Raw genomic sequence first — 20,329 nt, 5'->3', positions numbered from 1 at the left:
AAGGATGAACCAGACTTGTGGAGGTCTACGCATTTTTTTCTGAGGTCTTGGCTGATTTCTTTAGATTTTCCCATGATGTCAAGCAAAGCACCGAGTTTGAAGGTAGGCCTTGAAATTCATCCACAGGTACACCTCCAATTGACTCAAATTATGTCAATTAGCCTATCAGAAGCTGGAATATTCCAAGCTGTTTAAAGGCACAGTCAGCTTAGTGTATGTAAACTTCTGACCCCCTGAAATTGTGATACAGTGAATTATAAGTGAAATAACCTGTCTGTATATAATTGTTGGAAAAACGACTTGTGTCATGCACAAAGTAGATGTCCTAACCGACTTGCCAAAACTATAGTTTGTTAATTAACAAGAAATTTGTGGAGTGGTTGAAATACAAGTTTTAATGACTCCAACCTAAGTGTATGTAAACTTCTGACTTCAACTGTACATACAATAATTAAGTTTAAAGACTATAGCATGTTTTTTCTAAAGCGATGAAACATGAGAAAGTATGCACAATGAACCCCTCCAAACTACTGCACACATTATCTGGCATATCTCCTGTCTTTCTTTCCAGGGGTAAAGAAACACTATAAGCTTGGCAGAACTCACAGTGTAGAGGATGAGTACAGAGGAGAACTGGATGAGACTGTACAAGGCCATGTACTTGAAGAGACTGAATGATGTCACCAGAGAACACCGGCCCTCCCTGTGAGACAGAGGAAGAATCACCCTTGTTAAAAAGAATGACAACGGCACATATTATTTTTCCTTTGACATTACAGTACTCATTACTATTTGATGTCAGGCTACTCTTGAACAGAGTGTGGTGTCCTTACCGGATGAGTAGAGGCACACAGCTGATGTTGTCTGACTTGGAGGTGAAGGGAGAGGCCACGGATGCCTCTGCCTCTGACAGAGACACGCCTACGTCTGCGGCCCTTAGGGCTCCGCAGTCGTTGGCCCCGTCTCCGCACATGCCCACACGGTAGCTACACATTGAAGGAGAGAGGGTGAATGGGTGAGAACTTAGGACTATTCCCTTTTCACACTACCGAGCTGTGCCGAAGAGAGCCAATCAATGGAAGAATCTGCCTGTCTGTCCATCTATCCTTTCATGTACCTTAATTTGCTACAGAGTTCCTTTGTGTCTTCCTCCTTTTCCCTATGCATGACTCTACCCTCCATCTCTCTCATTCTAGGCTGGTCTCTTCTTCCCTGACTGGTTTCCTCTGTTCTTTCCACCTCTGTTCCCCCTCTCTTACTTCAGTTTCTGCAGCTCTGTGACCAGCTGAGTCTTCTGTTCAGGGGCCATCCGTGCGTAGACCGTTCCCCGCATCAACACCTGAAAACACAACACACTCATAATGCATTGTCTATTCTACACAATAACTGACCACTCAGAACCATTTCCCCAGTATGTGTTAAAACTATTCAGCTAACTGGGTGGCTGTTGAGTTGAGTGGACAATGGGAAGGTGGTCTCACCTTTGGCAGATACTCAGGGAAGTGGTCACACAGAGCGGAGAAGGACTTTCCATTGATGGCCAGGTGATAGTTGATAACACCCTGGTACAGACCCTGAGAAAGCAAGAGGCGGTGAACTGGAGTATTACAAACAGTACCTTTCGTAATAGGTATGGCACAAGGCATAGGTTTGTCTCAAAATAAAATTATAACATGAAAGAACAGTGGGGTGGATCCTAACTTCCACTTCCTAAAATGTTTCACTTAGTCTCCCATTGACATCAATGCATGACTAGACTTGTGGCGGTCATTAAATTGTCAGCCAGTGAATGTCAAGCAAATAACTGCCGGTCTCACTGTAATTGACCGTTAATTAACATAAAAACATTTAGCATCTCCTGGCTTCCACGCATAGCCTACAAGCCACCGATGCAGACGTTTGGAACATTTACATTTTAAAAAGTCTAATAAATCCATGTAATACAGCCTACACCATCACAATGAATCCATTACTTATTTTAACAGGTCTAAAGAAACATGTTATGAAGAAAATGTAGTCTATTTCAGAAGAACAGAATATCATACTCTAAGTTGTCCTTATGTTAAGCCCTGATTTGGCTATGGCTACACTGGTTCCTTTAGCAGACACGATTTGCTTAGAATTCCGTGACATTATTTTATAGTACGAAGAAAACAACTGAACATAGCTGAATAAAATAGAAAGGATATTCTTCAAACGATTTGAGGGAGAGAAACAGGCACTCCTATATGCTTAATTTAGTTATTTATGTAACTTTAGTTGTGATACAAATATTGTCCTATATGTTATGATTTTTTTAATACATTCTAAGGCTGCATGATGCGACTAATGATGATTTGACGAAAGTTGCATAAAAGGCAGGAGCTCTGCCTTTTGTTTATGCGCAGGCTGTACACACTTCATCAGTCTCTCATTCACAATTTTAAAAGCACTTGATAATGCCTCGAATTTCCCGTCTGCATCCCCTTTGGGCTCCCGAGTGGCGCAGCGGTCTAAGACACTGCATCTCAGTGCTAGAGTTATCACTACAGACCCTGTATCACAACCAGCCATGATTGGGAGTCTTATAGGGCGGTGCACAATTGGCCCAGCGTCATCCAGGTTAAGGTTTGGCCAGGGTAGGCTGTCATTCTAAATAAGAATTTGTTCTTAACTGACTTGCCTAGTTAAATAGAGGTAAAAATATATATATATAATTGTGTGGCAGTAATGCCCACTAAGAAAAGCCATGCCTTCTACGGCCAGTGGCCATTGTGCCCTTGGGCTGAATATAATAATTCCCTTCTCCCGACTGTGTGCCGAAGCACCTCTAACTCACATGATTGGATCTTTCTCACAGGCTACAAGTGAAGCCTGACACATCGGGAAGAAAACCTATCCAATTCCGAGGTGCATATTGAAGATATTGGAAGAACTGTCCACATTTACTTTTTGTCAGCCCACAAGATGAGTAGGCCTAACGAACAGCAAAAGCATTAGCCTATGTCAATCTACTATCCTCCATTGTACAAAAGTTGACCAATTCTATTCAGTGCGAGAAATAAATATTCCAAACATAGTCTGGGACAACCACGAGCATAAAAAAAACTGTTTTAAGCAATGAGCCTGACACAACAATTCAGAACGTTTAGCTCAAAATGTTGATAAACTATTAGGCCATTTCTTCACATTATAAGCACAGCAATGTGGACACGGCAGTAGGCTATAAGCGCAAATGTTCAATTAGGTAGTGCATTTTTATTGTGAAAATAATCTTCCCCAAACTTGAAACTCACATGCTGCGTATGCATGCCAGTTAAGGCTCTACACACGTTGTAAAGCAGATTAATGTGTTTCATTTTAAGAAGTTATTTGGCCACTTTAGTTGTGATACAAACCTAATCAAAACGTATAGGCCAGGCAACATGAGGTGTGCAACGATGATTTGTAAAAATCCAAAAAATAGTTATGCCTGTTTCTTGCCTTAAACTGAGCATATTTCCCAAGTGATAATATATATATATATATATATATATATATATATATATATATATATATATATATATATATATATATATATATTGTGATAGGCCAATATTGTTACCCATTAGATTATTTCTGATTTTATCTCATCTTTACACATACTAAATAATGTGTGTGAAATTCATTTTGATTTCGAATGGACGATTATCATGCGCCTGTCTCAAAACAGGGGCAAAAAATACATGTCATCTATGCACTTAAATAGCAAATGGAGGATGCTTTCCCCGTGGTTAATTTTTATGCCAGCCAGATATCTTTACAACAGGAGTATAGCCTAAGCAATGTGCTTAATATTAGGAAAGTTTAGAAATAAATATAGTAGGCCTAACCTATAGAAAGCTTATGGGATCCTCCTATTTTTAAGAGGCTATCACATTTTCTCATGCAATTGCATAGCCTACAGAAATGTTGCACAACAAGAGCTCATGGGCTCTCAATAAGTTTTTGATTACATTTGTATTGATGTCAGAGTGATTAAAGGGACAATAAAGTGCTGAGTACCAGGCAGTTAGAAAGTTTGGTAGGCTACTAATGACTATCAGAAGCCTAATTATCGTGACTCAGCGGTCAAATGGAATTTGAATGTCATCATGACTCGTGACCGCCGGTGTGACGGTAATACGGTCACCGTAACAGCCTTATGAATGACCAAGTGAAATTTTGACTTAAGTGGAAGTTACGAATCGCCCTAGTATGAGGTAAAGACAAACCTGAGTGTACATGTCTATGGAGCTCTGTGTAGCTGTGTCCTCCGTCCCTCCTTCCCCCAGGTGGAAGCGCAGTGAGGGCAGAGACTGGGCGGTCTGGGGGGTGGCGTGAACAAAAATCACCCTCTCGTTTGAGCCCAACATCCCACAGGTTCGAGCCACATTGACTGCAGTCAGAACGTTGTCACCTGTGAAGTAGGAAAGGAAATACTTAGACTAGATGGCCTGCTGTGGGACATACTGTAATATTTTTGAGTGAGAGGATTGGACTTAAGAGTGTATGCCTTAGAGTGGGTTGCTCTGGAGGGCCATAGCATGTGCATGTTTTGTTCTAGCCCAGTGTCATGACTGTCCTGATCAGCTCAGGTTACAGGAGACCACAAACCTACAGATTATCTCTCAACCCCAACAGAGGAGGAGAGATCTAGGGGTCTGAAGATGTGGGGGGGGTTTATGACCCCTCACACCCATGGTAAATCTCAGGCCACAGACTAATTCCTTTGTCCTGTTACTATGGAGAACCAGCCTCAGAACATTAAACATGAAATAAAGGGACTTTGGAACAATGGTTTCCGTCAGCCACAATGGTGGTCATGACGATAGATGGAATATGAAAATGTATGTCATTTTTGTTATTAAAGGTTAATAGATGACGTTATTACGAAAACTTTGAAACGTGAAGAGTTTTCCTAGTATATGTTTGATGTTTAAACATCGTACGTTGTGTGGAAAATGTCCATATAAAAGGGAATGTTTTGGTAAAGATGAAATGTTAAGTTATTTGTCTAAAATTGGATTTGAGTGAAATCTAGAACTTGCCCTCATTAACTTGGTACGCCCAGAGAATTGCCCTAAAGACGGTTACGCCCACTTCTGACCCAAGGGTAAAAAACATGTGAGTAAAGAATTCACAGAGAAGACTACGTGACACAAGCTGCAGCCAAGGTCTAAAAAGTCAACGAACCCAGAACGCAACAAGTTTGAAGACAAAGATATCCTTTTCTACCCAAGCTACGGATGAGTAGCTGTGTCTAAGCGGGTGAATTCAAGTCAAACCACCTAGACTCCATCTCCCATCGAATCGTGGTATCTAAAAGGTTTCATTCCTATGCTGTGAGCTCTGAGCTACAGAGCCGTCTGTCCTCAGAAGACCCCTTCCATAGCAAGGGTGAGGGAACAGACTCCTAAGCCAAAAGGACACTGACATCGGGAGGACGATCAGAGAGGTGCGCAGTAGAAGTGCGTCATTGAGCAGCTGAACGGTCCCCTTAACGGTCCACGCAGAGCATCCTCGGAGGTCTACCACACGTAATTACATCATTATATTCTGACCCATAAGAGCGACAGTTTGGGGCAAGGCTAGGGTTCGTTGGATCCTGTGTTTTACATTATAGCCATTACCATATATATGATTGAATATTATCTGCTGTTGGCTTGTGTGGATGTATGTATGTGTTATGCAACATAGCTGACTTGAAACATTGTTAAAAGCTTCAGGGCCATGGGCCTTTCTCATGATGGAAAAAAGACAGGAACTGTGCAATGAGTTAGGGGTGGCACATTCAGAGCGTGGTGTTGCGAGAACAAGTGGTCTTTTGTTAGATAACAGGAGCCAGGTGCAAGATAACGGTATGGAGCATGAGAGCCTGGATGTTCTTCACATCTATCCTCAGAAGCGCCAAGAGGCGGGGACCCGCCTGAGCGCCTGCAATAGGCTGAGCAAGTTTAAACCACGCCCAGTCTCTACTGTGATAGACGGTTCCAACACGTCTGTTGGCCTATCACAGTATAAAGAATACTGTTTTACATACGTCTTGTCAGTTCTCTGTTCTGCCCTGCGTGGTATTACAGTGAGCCCGTATATACGAAAGTTGCATTTGCCATTTATTACTTAGCTAATAAAAAATACATAGTATAAAATCGGTGACTCATTGTTATATTTATCCTGATACCAGATTTGAATTTACGTAACCCTAACAGGTTAGAATAAGCATAGCTGACAAATTCACCCAAATGTATATTTCTCTCGTGTACTTTCTTTTTTTCTCTCTCTCTCTTTGAAATCCCCATTTTGGGTAACACGCGGCATAGTGTGTTGGCCCGTTATACTAAGTTCTAACCAATAGCATATAATGTGTTTTGTCTATGTGTATCTTTTATCATCATTTTAGATTTTTTGTAAATAAATATTACACTAAGATTGGTGTGGTGCAAACTCATTGGTGAGACCCGGGTCCGTGCAGATTCACGGGCTATACGACGTTCAGAACGAGATTGGTAGAGGTAACTGGTTAATTAGCGGCTGTTGTAAAATCGATATTCTGATATTCTTTGAGTTAATCTGGGAAATAGAAACTCAATAAAAACTAGTTTTCCCATGATACCCCAGGTTAATGAGTTAATAATTGCTTGATTCAGATAATCACACAATTAGAAACTTGTAATCATTCGATGAACAACAGTCGTTACATTAACTAATACAACGTCATGACACCAGCACTAACCCCGTCTGGGGGGAAAAAATCCTGTACACTGCGGTCCTCTATGGCCATGACTGATATTTATAATAGTCAAATTATGTTTGGGTTACAAAGACAGAAAAGAGATATGCTATTCATACCAGTGACCATGACGGTACGAAGATGTGCCAATCTGAGGGTAGTGATGACCTCCGCACTCTCCGGCTTGACCAGATTCTTCATCACCAGCAGACCCAGGAACTGCATGTCTCGCTCTACCTCTCCCCTGTGGACACCAACACAGCTCCATCAACACCTACTGACGTGATAGTTCACCAGCGGAGCCATAGGCACAGGTTTAGAAGAATTCATTGAGGACTTGGGTAGTAGCTAGAAGGGACATAACCGCATTTGATGTTCTTCATAAAAATGTCCTACCGTTCAATGGTGCTCAAGTCAGTCTGCCCATACAGTGTTTTGTAGCCGAGAGCTAGCACCCTGAAGCCGTCACTTGCGAAATTACGCAGGGTGTTTGAGAATTGTGCAGGCACTGCAAGTCACGGGTTAAAGAAAGACAGTAGAAGTAAACAATAACCAAAAAAAGACAGACTTAAAACACAATCACATCACAAACCAGTGCCAATGCTAATCTTACAGCAACTTATTCTTTCTGTGAAATATCTATTTCAATTCATAGCTCTCTTCACTCTGTCTCCCTCTCTCTTCCATACCACTTTCTCTCAGGCAGAGGCTGGCCACCATCTCTGGGGCCCCTTTGATAAAGGCGAGGGACGACTGTCCCTCAGGATTCACCGTCACCACACTCATCCGCTGGAGGGACGAGGAGAAAGGGAAACGCTGCACGAGGGCCACCGCCTCGTGGATGGACTGATGGGACAGGAGAGAAGAAAAGCATAAACTCCCTGGCTTCAATCCTTCACCATAAGGCTTTCACAACAGTGTTAAAGCCATTTCACAGATGTCATGATGCCACTATCTACTGTAGGTCAGTGTTTCCCAAACACAGTCCAGGCTACCCCAAGGGGTGCACATTTAGGTTTTTTGCCCCAGCACTACACAGCTGATTCAAATAATCAACTCATCAAGCTTTGATTATTTGAATCAACTGTGTAGTGATAGGGCAAAAACTAAAATGTGCACCCCTTGGAGTCCCCAGGACCGAGTTTGGGAAAAGCTGATCTGGGTAAAGGGATTCAAGTGTACCCATTGACACAAACATTGCAGAGTTCCTATGAATAATGAATTAATAATCTGAGAAGAACCCAAGAACAAAGAAAACCTTGTCAGTAGATGGGGAAGGCTAGGTAGGGCACTATTAACCTTGTGAGCCAGACTCGAAGTCTGTCACTATGGAAACAGGCCCACATAGCACTATCTAGGCCTAGGGCTAACTTTTTCATAGTGCTAACCCCTTTGGTGTCCACAGATCTGGGCCAACAATAAAAGCTAAGAGCTTCTTCCACCACATTGATTGAATTCACTTATTCAATTCTTTCAGATCTGTGAACACCTCAGGGGCCATGACCACGTGGGATACTCACTACACTCTCAGATTGGAGAGGACAGGCAGGGGGTCGCATCACTGCCAGAACCCTGTGACCTCCGAACTCTGAGTCTAACGTTTTGTCATCTCCTGCAGGCTCCTCCAGCTCCTGGCAGGAAAAGTCAGTAAGTCACATAGATGAAATACTCATCCCCTATTGAAGAACTGACTTTGCACCTAGTACAAACACTCCATAAATATGGTTATTGGTTTCTCAGTCTTACCCAGCCAGTGGACTCGATCATCTTGAGCTCTAGAGGGTCTCCCAGGGGTTGTCCCCCCAGCAAGGCCACAGAGTGGCAGCAGGCCATTGCAGAGAGCATGGGTCCCTGGGGCAGGAGGCGAGGGTCAGGGACCAGCTCAGAGAACCCAGCTCCACTACCCTCCATCACCCCCCACACATCCAGTCCCTCCTCAGTCAGAGTACCTGTCTGAATAGAGAGGAATAGAGAGTGGAGACACACTTCCTTCTTCAAAATAGTTCTTCACCAGGGTCATGTTCAGCAGAGCGTTTTGCAAAGAAAAACAAAAACTCGGGTAGTAGCTCCGTTTCAAAATGTTTTCTCCTGTTGTGTGCTTACAGAACACGACCAAGATATGATTTCAACTGCTGTCAGTCCTCCTAGCTGCGTCCACCCCAAAACACACACACACACACTAGGGCATACTGGTTTGGGGCCTCACCTTGTCAAAGCAAAAGAGCGAGACCTTCCCAGAGATGTTGATGCGTGGGGGGCTTATGCAGAAGACCCCTTCTCTCTTCAGACGACTCTGGGCGTAAATGGTACCGGTGGTGATAGCAGCAGGGAGGGCAGGGGGCACCACAATGGTCACAATATCCAGAGCCCGAATCACCAGCTCCCACCACGTGGTCTAGAGACACAATTACATTTTATTAAGAAATAATCCTCAGAGGGTCAAATATTTTTGCCCAGGTCCAAAATCACCACATTGTTGTTTGTTTATCTAATCAATTAGGGTGGAAATGAACTCATGGTATTAATAAGGTTGGTATGGCAAATACTTACGTTGGTTCTGCTTAGGATCACGATGCTGTATACTGTGCCACACAATGCTGAAACACAATTAAATATTGGTTCATGCTGAAATTACATGTTTACACAATACAAGGGGCTAATTGGTAATACTTTTATACTTCTCAAAACTTGTCTAGCACCCATTTAAAATAATTCAAAAGTTAGTTATTTTACGACGTGCAACTCTACAGTGTGTCGGGGCTTACCTACACCCCCCAGGAAAAGCAAGAACTTAATAGCGTCTTGGTAGAAGCGGAAGTTGATAGGTTGGGGGTAGAGGATGGAGCTGACCAGGTCTCCCTTGGCTGTGAAGAACCCTGAGGGACAAAAACCAACAACATTGAGTGGAGGACAAACACAGTCCATGTATAATGTAATATGGTGTGGTCTAATTATGTACATACAAAATACACATGCACTTTATTATGCATGTACAGTGGGGCAAAAAAGTATTTAGTCAGCCACCAATTGTGCAAGTTCTCCCACTTAAAAAGATGAGAGGCCTGTCATTTTCATCATAGGTACACTTCAACTATGACAGATAAAATGAGAAGAAAAAAAATCCAGAAAAATCACATTGTAGGATTTTTTATGAATTTATTTGCAAATTATGGTGGAAAATAAGTATTTGGTCACCTACAAACAAGCAAGATGTCTGGAACTTGGGTGCAGTGACCAAATACTTATTTTCCACCATAATTTGCAAATAAATTCATAAAAAATCCTACAATGTGATTTTCTGGATTTTTCTAATTTTGTCTGTCATAGTTGAAGTGTACCTATGATGAAAATTACAGGCCTCATCTTTTTAAGTGGGAGAACTTGCACAATTGGTGGCTGACTAAATACTTGTTTGCCCCACTGTACATACAGTGCCAGTCAAAAGTTCAGACACACTCATACTCATTCAAGGATTTTTCTTCATTTTTACTATTTTCTACTAGAATAATAGTGAAGACATAAAAACTATGAAATGACACATATGGAATCATGTAGTAACCAAAAAAGTGTTAACTGATCGCCACCCAGTCATCAAGGCAAAGGGTGGCTACTCTGCATGTGATGGTCCCACCAGGAAGCATGGAGGAGGTGTGATGGTGCTTTGCTGGTGACACTGTCAGGGATTTATTTAGAATTTAAGGCACACTTAACCACTATGGCTACCACAGCATTCTGCAGCGATACGCCTTCCCATCTGGTTTGCACTTAGTGGGACTATCATTTGTTTTTCAACAGGACAATGACCCAACTCACCTCCAGGCTGTGTAAGGGCTATTTGACCAAGAAGGAGAGTGATGGAGTGCTGCATCAGATGACCTGGCCTCCACAATCACCCAACCTCAACCCAATTGAAATGGTTGGGACGAGTTGGAGTGCAGAGTAAAGGAAAAGCAGCCATCAAGTGCTCAGCACATGTGGGAACTTGTTCAAGACTGTTGGAAAAGCATTCCAGGATTATTTTTAAACCTTAATTTAACTAGGCGAGTCAGTTAAGAACAAATTCTTATTTACAATGACGGCCTACCCCAGCCAAACCCCTCCCATACCCAGACGACATTGTGCCAATTCTGCGCCGCCCTATGGGACTCCAGATCGGTTGTGATGCAGCCCGGGATCGAACCCGGGTCTGTAGTGACACATCTAGCACTGTGATGCAGTGCCTTAGAAAGTTGCTCCACTCAGGATCGCCACTCAGTCATCAAGGCAAAGGGTGGCTACTTCGAAGAATCTCAAATATATCTACATTTGTTTAAACATTTTTGGTTACTTCATAATGCCATATGTGTTATTTCATAGTTTTGATGTCTTCACTATTATTTTACAACATAGAAAATAGTAAAAATAAAGAAAAACCCTTGAATGAGTAGTTGTGTCCAAACTTTTGACTGGTACTGTACATACATACATACATACACTGTATGCATGATTTAATTGTCTGTTGTTTGACCTTTCATATTGGTAGTGTAAAAGTATCCGTCTCACCTGTGCTTGTGACCACGGCAATGGCCCCGCCCCTTCCTGGCCGGCCCCCTTTGGCCTGGATGCACTGCGTGCCGCAGAAGAGGGTGTGTCTGCGCTGGGTCTCAGGGCTGTAACGCCCCCCAGCAGCCGGCAGCGGGGTCTTCATCACAGGGACACTCTCACCTAGAGGTAAGGCAGGTGGCTGTTACAATGGATTCACATTGCTCACTACTAAGAGCTTCAAAAGGTTCAACAATCAACGGAGGAGACATTTAACGAGTTGATCATTGGCAAGTTCAACTAGACATTTTGTGACGAGAGTTGAGAAAGTTTCAACTTAATGCACATTTCAGCCAGACCTCAGTGTAGTTCATGACTGAAGTCATTTTGTGATCGAGTTCTGTTTGGCCTCACCGGTTAGCATACTCTCGTTGACCATGCACTCCCCGGCCAGCAGAGCAGCGTCGCAGGGCAGCAGCAGCCCCTCCTGAGGGATCAGCACACAGTCCCCCGGGACCAGCTCCACAGAGCTCAAACTGTCCTCCTCTGAAAGACAGGGCCAGGGCATCAATTGGCTCCTACTACAGCAGAGGATGCAGACTTTTGTTTTGGGGATTTGCGTGTATTGTTTGGTATTACTGCACTGTTGGAGATAGGAACATAAGCATTTCGCTAAACCCACGATAACATCTGCTTAAAATGTGTACGCTGGCTGTGGAAGTCAAAAATGGAGGGAAAGCTCACCCCCGGAGCTTCTGCGCACGGTAACATTGGTTATCTGCTGAGCCATGCTACGGATCGTGTTGCTTTGCTGTGGAACCACAGAATCGACAATTCAGTGGTGAACATGTAGACAGCTAGATGATAGTCTGCCCTATAACAGGTAATAGGAAAATATTAATATAAAAAGGAGTGTTGCATAATGTATCACCCACTATAACAGAACCATAATCTCAAAAATACCTATTTGTACATTTATCTGAAAGCTTTCATGGGAGCACAGAAGACATGGGAGGAGCCTCCTGGTGTCACTCACCTTGCGGATCTCGTAGAGAGACACACATATGGAGATAAGGGAGATGATGACGATGCAAGCAGCATAGTAGTAGTAACTATCAGTCAGCCACAAAGCAATGCTGAACACCTGGAACACGTAGAATGGGTTGAGCACCTACAGAGATGGAGGGAGGGAGAATAGAGGGATGGATGGAGAAAGAGAGAGAGGGGTACAGAGTGAGCAGGCCTTAAACCTGTATTATTGTATGTAACTGTTGGTAGATTAAAGTTTACGTGCAACAATGAGACCTTAAGCCTAAGTTTCATGATTTGGCTTTTGTGAATGTATATTTCCTTTATGAATATAAACAAGTGCACCACTGCAAATGGTCAGTAAATCTAGTCCTGTACATGTAAATCAATGAGAAAACGTAAATCGCTGTTCAAGCCAATCACCTCCTCAATCAGTAGTCGCATGAAGGACTTCACAGGCACATCGATGAGATTGGTCCCATAGACCTTCCTCCTGAAAGATGGAGAGAACTGGAGTCAGACACTGGATGAGGCAGCAAGGGGGGTGAAGTGTGTGGAAATTAAAGTATGTTTGACGTAAGCGTTTGAGGTAAGCCTTCAAAAAGAGCTAGGTCCAAGAGAGGACCCTTGAGGAAAGGGTGTGATACCATAATGTGGAGCAGTGTACCTGGTGTTCTGCTCTAGGCGACTCAGGCCCTCCCGGAAACGATAAATGTCGGCACATGTCCAGTCCTCATTGAGGACACTGTGGAGGAAGAGGCAACTGTCTTTACATCAACATGTTATGTTTATGCATATATATATATAATATATATATAATATATATTATATATTATATATATAAATATATTATATATATATATATATAATATATATTATATATATTATATATATATATATATACATAAACATAAAATGTATATATATATAGATATAAATAAATAATTGCCACTGACTCGAGCCCACACCTGTTTACACCCCCATACAGTACCTAACACGACAGAAGGCTCCCTTCCTGGCCATCCATACGTAGCGCAGCCCCTCAAACAGGTAGTAATGCAGCAGCGGTACCTGAAAGCCATTCAGGATGCATAAAAGCTGCAGACTTCTCTAGCCATTGGCTCTCTAGCTGCACCTTCAATACAATTGAATTCAATTCAACTTTGTTCATACAACTTTACTACCCCTTCCTTACCTCCTCTTTGTGTAGCTGGACAGTATCTCTCCAGTCTGAACTGTCCTCCGCCTCACTCCCTGCCGACTCCAAACTACCGTGAACACAAGGAGAAACACTACATCAGAAGTCAGGACGAGCAACATGAGTTGTTACAGAGCAACAGATTCAACTACATACAGGAGTCATTGTACAGGAGTCAGTGCATTCCAGCTGACCAATATCCAAACACTGAACATTTGAAAATGGCAGTGTTTTTTTATGGTAGCACTGACAGAGCAATTCTATTATGGCTAATAATATGGAAAATCTTCCATGTCAACATACGACAGATGGTCTGATGATAAAGACGTATATCTAACCTGCCCTCCTCCAGCTCTTCTGTGAGGACCTCCACGACATACTGCTGTCCGAAACTGTCCTGAGAGAAGATCAAGAATAAAACCATTAACTCAAGTGCTGCTTCCCAAACTACCAAAAAACACTGAATCATGACAATGACATTACCCTCAGAAGCAGAATATTGGCGAAGGCCAGGGGACAGGAGTTGCAGCGAGCAAGGAGCCCTAGACGAGGGCGCCAGCGAAACAGCACCAGCAACAGACCCAGGGACAACACGGACCCAATGTGACACAGCCAGACACGCCAGCACACCCATCTGAACCCCTGGACATCCTGACACACAGACAGAGAGAGCAATCAGATTAGATGTCATTCATTCAAAAGCAGCACATTGATTTCCAGCTGTCATTTTTCATTGCAGACAAGTTGATATGGAACCCATTGTTTAGCTTGCAGCACAAAATTAAAGGCTCCTACCATGTGTGTTTCGGGTTTGCAGTGGGGTTCACTCCTTGGACTAGGGGAGCAGAACCCTCCCGGTGGCTCCTCCTCCGGACAACCTGTGGAACAGGCTTGAGGTTAGTCAACAGACACAGTCAACAAAGTGACGCCGCTGCAAACACAACATAACACTGCACTGCATGTACACACCCATTATGTTAACATTAACAAGGCACACATAAGCTGTAAAAGTCACCAATGTCACACACAGCTCACATGAAAGAAAGGCAAATGTATTACACTAGCAGTATGAATGAATGAACCAATTGGGAATCAGTGTAGGGGGTCCATTCCACTTTTCATTCAGCTCAAGTAGGTGAATGTAAACAAAATTAATTAATAGAAAAATTATTATATATCGGTGTAATCCTTCATTTACACATTAATTGACACAGGTGGGCATATGATTGTTGTGGCCTAGATACTCAAACAAATAAGAGGGTGTTGTTCCATGCCTAGTTTCAAATACAGTAGGGTTTATCTATTTGGTTCTACAAGTTAACAAACTCATCAATTTTTCAAAATAAAGCTTTTGTAATAAAACAAGGAAGACCAAGGGGTTACAATACTTATTCAGGTTATAGAACAGACATTTTTGGGGGGCAAATATTCAGTTAATAAACTATACAGTTACAGTGGATAGCCTAAAATGAGTTAAATCTATCCAACTCGTGCTTGCCTGCACAATGTTAAGGTCTATACACAGCGAAAATAGGATATTTGATAAGCCAACACTAGCCTAGATATTATCATTATTACCTGTTTATACCAGAAAAAGTCATCTGACAACAGATATATTATTCCCTTGGAAAGACAAGACCCCTGTCCCCTCTATCTCACTTCACCAGCTACGACAGGTAAACGATGAAAAAGAGACCCGTCTGAATAGATCACCATACGTGCGGTCGAGGTGAGGGTAAAACTAATTTCATCGACTCGAATATCCTATCGAAATAAACAATATATTAACAGAAATGTTGACAATCTTGAAGATGTTTTGGCTTCCGGGTATACACGTATCAGTAACCTGTTTTAGTTACGATGTAAATATCATCACAGATGTTGGCTTTCTATTTATTTGAAATATCAACGAAAGTAGTACTTACCTTATTTATCTGCTCATAATTATATCCGAAACTGTGATTAGAGTAGTTGGCAATGCTATTTTTGCGTCGCGTGTCAAAAGCGCACCTGTGTTTACCTGTCTACGTAGCAATGCTCCGATACGCATGTCTGTCCAGTTTCACTGTCGAGTTCCGCTACCATTCATTATGGCCGACACACTAATAATAACACGTAGGCCTACGCATACTGTATTTCCCTCGTTCATTTAAAATGATTTGATTTGTAATACTGGCACACAGTAGTGGCTTCAACTTCTGAGGTCCTATCAGGTGCCACACACATGGGTATTAGCCTGTCTGGGAAAGTATTGAATTAATTGTCATCTGATTGATTCCTTTGAGAAAGATTTATGGAATGATATTGCATTATTGGGCTACATTGCTTTTATATAGAAACAAAGTCACTATGTGTGGGCTAATATACATTTGTCATCAAATTAATACTGCCAATATCTGGTATCGCCTTCACAATGACCACTTTGTTTCCATACACACCACTTTTGGCTAGCTCCCAAACTTGTTTATAGGGAACCTGAAAGGAGCATACCACCCTGCATCCCACTGCTGGCTTGCTTTGGAAGCTAAGCAGGGTTGGTCCTGGTTAGTCCCTGGATGGGAGACCAGATGCTGCTGGAAGTGGTGTTGGAGGGCCAGTAGGAGGCACTGGTCTTAAAAAATATCCCATTTCCCTGTGTAGGGTCAGGTGTCCTGACTCTTTGCGGTCACTGAAAAATCCCATGGCACTTATTGTAAGAGTAGTGGTGTTAACCCCAGTGTCCTGGCTAAATTCCCAGTCTGGCCCTCATAAGGTCACCTAATCATCCCCAGTTTACAATTGGGACATTCATCCCCTGTAACTATTCTGCAGGTTTTTGCTGGAATGTGTTCTCAGTCAACTAAAATAAAAAGGCCTGTGGTGGTGCTCTTAGAGCTGATGAAACCACAGCGTAGTAGTATTTTCTTATAAAACCACATTCCTTTAAGGATTTTACAGGGTGGAAACTGCAACTCAACGGGCTGACTGACATAAAGCAATAGGCCTCTTGGTGCCAGTGTAGGCTAATGTAGTAATATTAGTTTCATTCAAAACATATGAAGCCCAAACCAGTCCCTATAAATTAGAGTTCTCCTGGCTTCAAGTAGCTATTCAATTGACATTGCACAAGAATCCTAAACATCTGGATCATGCTGCCTACAGTAGTTTCAGGGCTAACGCAAAGAGGAACTAGGCTATTCTGTTAAGTTTATTATAGTGTGTGTCATCTAGGTCAATGTTAACATAATCCTGTTCCTCCACACCATTGACTGAACCAATTAAAAGTTTGATATTTCGTTATATTTTATCTTACCATTGCTCATCTTTTCTTCAATAAAATGTTCACACTAAGTAGCTCATAATGAATGCCCCTAAGTTCCACTTCTTCAGTAAAACCTAATATGTTCATTTCCAGTTGAAGACACAGGAAATTATAGTGCTAAAAGTGACAGCACTGGGCAGAAATCTGAGCTCACGAGACCTACGAATACTGAGAGGTAAAACCAGTCATTCCTCCAAAGCCCTCAGCAAATGTTAAATCTGATACCATCTCTATCTCCCACACCCAGGAACTCGTAAATCCAGGGTAAGAGAAAAAAATGCTCCTTGCATAAGACTAGGCCCAACTGCTGAGGGTGGTTTTATTTGCCGCCTCAAGTTGTTTTGTTGTTGAATTTTCATTGTTGGACATAAAATGAAATTGAAATTTCAATCAATCAAATGTATTTATAAAGCCCTTTTTACAGAAACCCAGTCTAAAACCCCAAAGCAGCAAGCAATGCAGATGTAGAAGCACGGTGGCTAGGAATAACTCCCTAGAAAGGCAGGAACCCAGCAAAGAAATCTAGAGAGGAACCAGGCTCTGAGGGGTGGCCAGTCCTCTTCTGGCTTTGACGAGTGGAGAATATAAGAGTACAGTGCCTTGCAAAAGTATTCATTCCCCTTGGCGTTTTTCATATTTGGTTGTGCTACAACCTGTAATTTAAATCGATTTGTATTTGGATTTCATGTAATGGACATGTAATAGTGTAATAGTCCAAATTGGTGAAATTAAATTTTAAAAAATGAAAAAAACACAGAAAACATGGTGCGTGCATATGTATTCACCCCCTTTGCTATGAAGCCCCTAAATAAGATCTGGGGCAACCAATTCCCTTCAGAAGTCACATAATTAGTTAAATAAAGTCCACCTGTGTGCAATCTAAGTGTCACATGATCTCACTACATGTACGCCTGTTCTGAAAGGCCCCAGAGTCTGCAACATCACCAAGCAAGGGGCACCACCAAGCGAGCGGCACATGAAGACCAAGGAGCTCTCCAAACAGGTCAGGGACAAAGTTGTGGAGAAGTACAGATCAGGGTTGGGTTATAAAAAAATATTGAAAACTTTGAACATCCCACAGAGCACCATTAAATCCAGTATTAAAAAATTGAAATAATATGGCACCACAACTAACCTGCCAAGAGAGGGCCACCCACTGAAACTCATGGACCAGGCAAGGATGGCATTAATCAGAGAGGCAACAAAGAGACCAAAGATAACCCTGAGGGAGCTGCAAAGCTCTACAGCGGAGATTGGAGTATCTGTCCATAGGACCACTTTAAGCCGTACACTCCACAGAGTTGGGCTTTATGGAAGAGTGGCCAGAAGAGTGGCCGTTTGGTGTTCACCAAAATGCATTTGGAAGAGTCCCCAAACATATTGTTGGATTTGGGATAAACTTTGAACATTGAGATTAAATAATTGATAGATCAGAAGCATAGAATATAAGGAGTGGAAGAGACTGGGTTTTATGTCAGAAGATGGCCGCCTCTCCTTCCAGTTCTCTGCTGCCAATGACTGGAACGAATTACAAAAATCTCAAACTGGAAACCCTTATCTCCCTCACTAGCTTTAAGCACCAGCTGTCAGAGCAGCTCACATATTACTGCACCTGTACATAGCCCATGTATAATTTAGCCCAAACAACTACCTCTCCCCCAACTGTATTTATTTTGCTTCTTTGCACCCCATTATTTATCTCTCTTATTTGCAAGTTCTTCCACTGCAAATCTACCATTCCAGTGTTTTACTTGCTATATTGTATTTACTTCACCACCATAGCCTTTTTTTGGCCTTTACCTCCATTATCTCACCTCATTTGCTCACATTGTATAGACTTATTTTCTACTGTATTATTGACTGTATGTTTGTTTTACTCCATGTGTAACTATGTTGTATGTGTCGAACTGCTTTGCTTTATCTTGGCCAGGTTGCAATTGTAAATGAGAACTTGTTCTCAACTTGCCTACCTGGTTAAATAAAGGTGAAGTAAATAAATAAAATACATAATGTACTTGTCTTGTGCACGTGCCTTACAGTAGGTCAAAAGCAAACAAATATTGATTGCCACACGGAGACCTGTCAAAGTGTTGGTCAGTAACTTCCCTGCATGTGTGCTACTACTTCTGCCAAGAGGCCCAGGCTTAGGCTAATTGGCACAGGCTGTTCCCACAATCACTACACTGAGAGGGTTCAAGGAATCAGGACTAGATCATGATTCAGCCCTTACTGGAGAGGCATGGCTGGAGTTGTCACATGTTAGCAAATTCAGCTTGTGCTGTTGTAGACCATGTATCATGATCATTTAATCATGAGAGAAAGATTTAGTTGTGCATGCAGTTTTAAAAATAATCATAATTCAATCATAATCATAGTTCAATTTTGTTGAGCTAAATCCTATTCATTCCAAATTAATTATTATAAAACTGATTGTGCCTTGACAGGTGAGTTGTGAGAGAGTTTTAAACCGGCAACTCCCATAGCTAAACACAAGAGGTAAACAACCTGCAGTGTCAGTTAGCTACAACTGTTGTTCACAATAAATGGTTCAGCTACGGTTGCTACAGCTGGTCAACACCGACTTTGCACATTTCCCAAAAGCAAAATGTTGGATTAGTTTGTAGCTCAACAACAGTTTTCCAATACAAATACTGCAGAGAAGCATTCAGCTGCAGATTATAGGTGCCAACTCCGTGTGGTCTGCGAACCTCAAAACAGATGCGCTCAGGGTTTAGAAACTCTGTGGTGTCAGTGTGCTAGGCACTAGATCTGGTCCAGGGCGTTATATTAACCACGGTTGCTATTGCAGCTAGCTAGTACACACGAGCTAGGTTAGCTAGTACACGTCACTACTTTAGCTAGCTAGCATACAGTATCTAGCATTCTAGTTAACGTTAGTACCTAGCTTCTAATTCTAAATGTGACTTCACCACCACTTCTGTTGGTGAAAGTAACACAAGAGTTTGCTAGTTCCTAGCCGACTCAGCTCAACGATGTATGTTGGAGTTGAGCGGCGACTGGTGTGGGCGGAACTCTGACGTCATACAATTCCGTTTCTATCTGAAACTACTTTCAGCACCCAGAACAATGTCATGTGTAATTTCGGGCTATTTTTGGGGTGCTGAAATCAAATAAATATTTTTAAAATGCATTTTATGTGACGTCTGCACTTCAGTCCGCCCACGCTAGGTACCGCTCAACTCCAACATAAATCGTTGAGTTTAATCAGCTAAATTTGGTAGCTACATACATTAACGTTAGATCCTATGTTCATTCCCCAAGCAGGATTGTCAGGGGGTGGCGTAACGGCCATACTGCAAAACTCACCAAGCGTGTCCATCCTTCCTTTAGTCATGATAATTTAGTAATCGATACCATAATTAGTTGCCAGTCATAGAACTGGCAAAATGTCTTTGACTATCACAACAAGTACCCGATACTAGCGAAACCGTTATCTTCCGTTTTGACTCTCTATCCCGTCATGTGACACCAAACGCATTTCTACGGAAGCCCACGAATAGTTTAACAATAATAAAACAAGAGTTCATTC

At 42.2% G+C, this 20,329-nt stretch overlaps 1 protein-coding gene across 3 annotated transcripts in view; it reads right to left on the bottom strand.

Moving 5' to 3' along the window:
• atp13a2 (ATPase cation transporting 13A2) overlaps positions 1-20,262 on the bottom strand; it is a 35,166-nt gene extending 14,904 nt beyond the window's left edge. For 2 of the 3 annotated variants that reach the window (XM_035738492.2, XM_052482146.1), the window contains exons 1-25: positions 20,107-20,262; positions 14,274-14,356; positions 13,962-14,129; positions 13,817-13,875; positions 13,476-13,548; positions 13,272-13,351; positions 12,948-13,025; positions 12,704-12,773; positions 12,288-12,422; positions 11,996-12,062; positions 11,666-11,797; positions 11,273-11,434; positions 9,496-9,606; positions 9,281-9,327; positions 8,937-9,125; positions 8,477-8,683; positions 8,251-8,361; positions 7,420-7,576; positions 7,127-7,238; positions 6,850-6,974; positions 4,233-4,417; positions 1,482-1,574; positions 1,260-1,339; positions 834-986; positions 607-703 (exon numbers count right to left, since the gene is read on the bottom strand). In XM_035738492.2, the coding sequence (XP_035594385.1) occupies positions 607-703; positions 834-986; positions 1,260-1,339; positions 1,482-1,574; positions 4,233-4,417; positions 6,850-6,974; positions 7,127-7,238; positions 7,420-7,576; positions 8,251-8,361; positions 8,477-8,683; positions 8,937-9,125; positions 9,281-9,327; positions 9,496-9,606; positions 11,273-11,434; positions 11,666-11,797; positions 11,996-12,062; positions 12,288-12,422; positions 12,704-12,773; positions 12,948-13,025; positions 13,272-13,351; positions 13,476-13,548; positions 13,817-13,875; positions 13,962-14,129; positions 14,274-14,356; positions 20,107-20,134 (2,802 nt within the window). In that variant the 5' untranslated portion in view covers positions 20,135-20,262. Of the gene's footprint in view, positions 1-606; positions 704-833; positions 987-1,259; positions 1,340-1,481; positions 1,575-4,232; positions 4,418-6,849; positions 6,975-7,126; positions 7,239-7,419; positions 7,577-8,250; positions 8,362-8,476; positions 8,684-8,936; positions 9,126-9,280; positions 9,328-9,495; positions 9,607-11,272; positions 11,435-11,665; positions 11,798-11,995; positions 12,063-12,287; positions 12,423-12,703; positions 12,774-12,947; positions 13,026-13,271; positions 13,352-13,475; positions 13,549-13,816; positions 13,876-13,961; positions 14,130-14,273; positions 14,357-15,403; positions 15,545-20,106 lie in introns of those variants that run through there. The other variant, XM_035738493.2, reaches the window with a different exon arrangement.
• Between the last annotated feature and the right edge of the window lie 67 nt (positions 20,263-20,329).

Source organism: Oncorhynchus keta, chromosome 27 (assembly GCF_023373465.1).
Source record: "Oncorhynchus keta strain PuntledgeMale-10-30-2019 chromosome 27, Oket_V2, whole genome shotgun sequence".
In the NCBI taxonomy this organism is placed as follows: domain Eukaryota; kingdom Metazoa; phylum Chordata; class Actinopteri; order Salmoniformes; family Salmonidae; genus Oncorhynchus; species Oncorhynchus keta.
The sequence above is the reverse complement of the archived record's forward strand: the minus strand, read 5'-3'. Positions and strand labels throughout refer to the sequence as shown.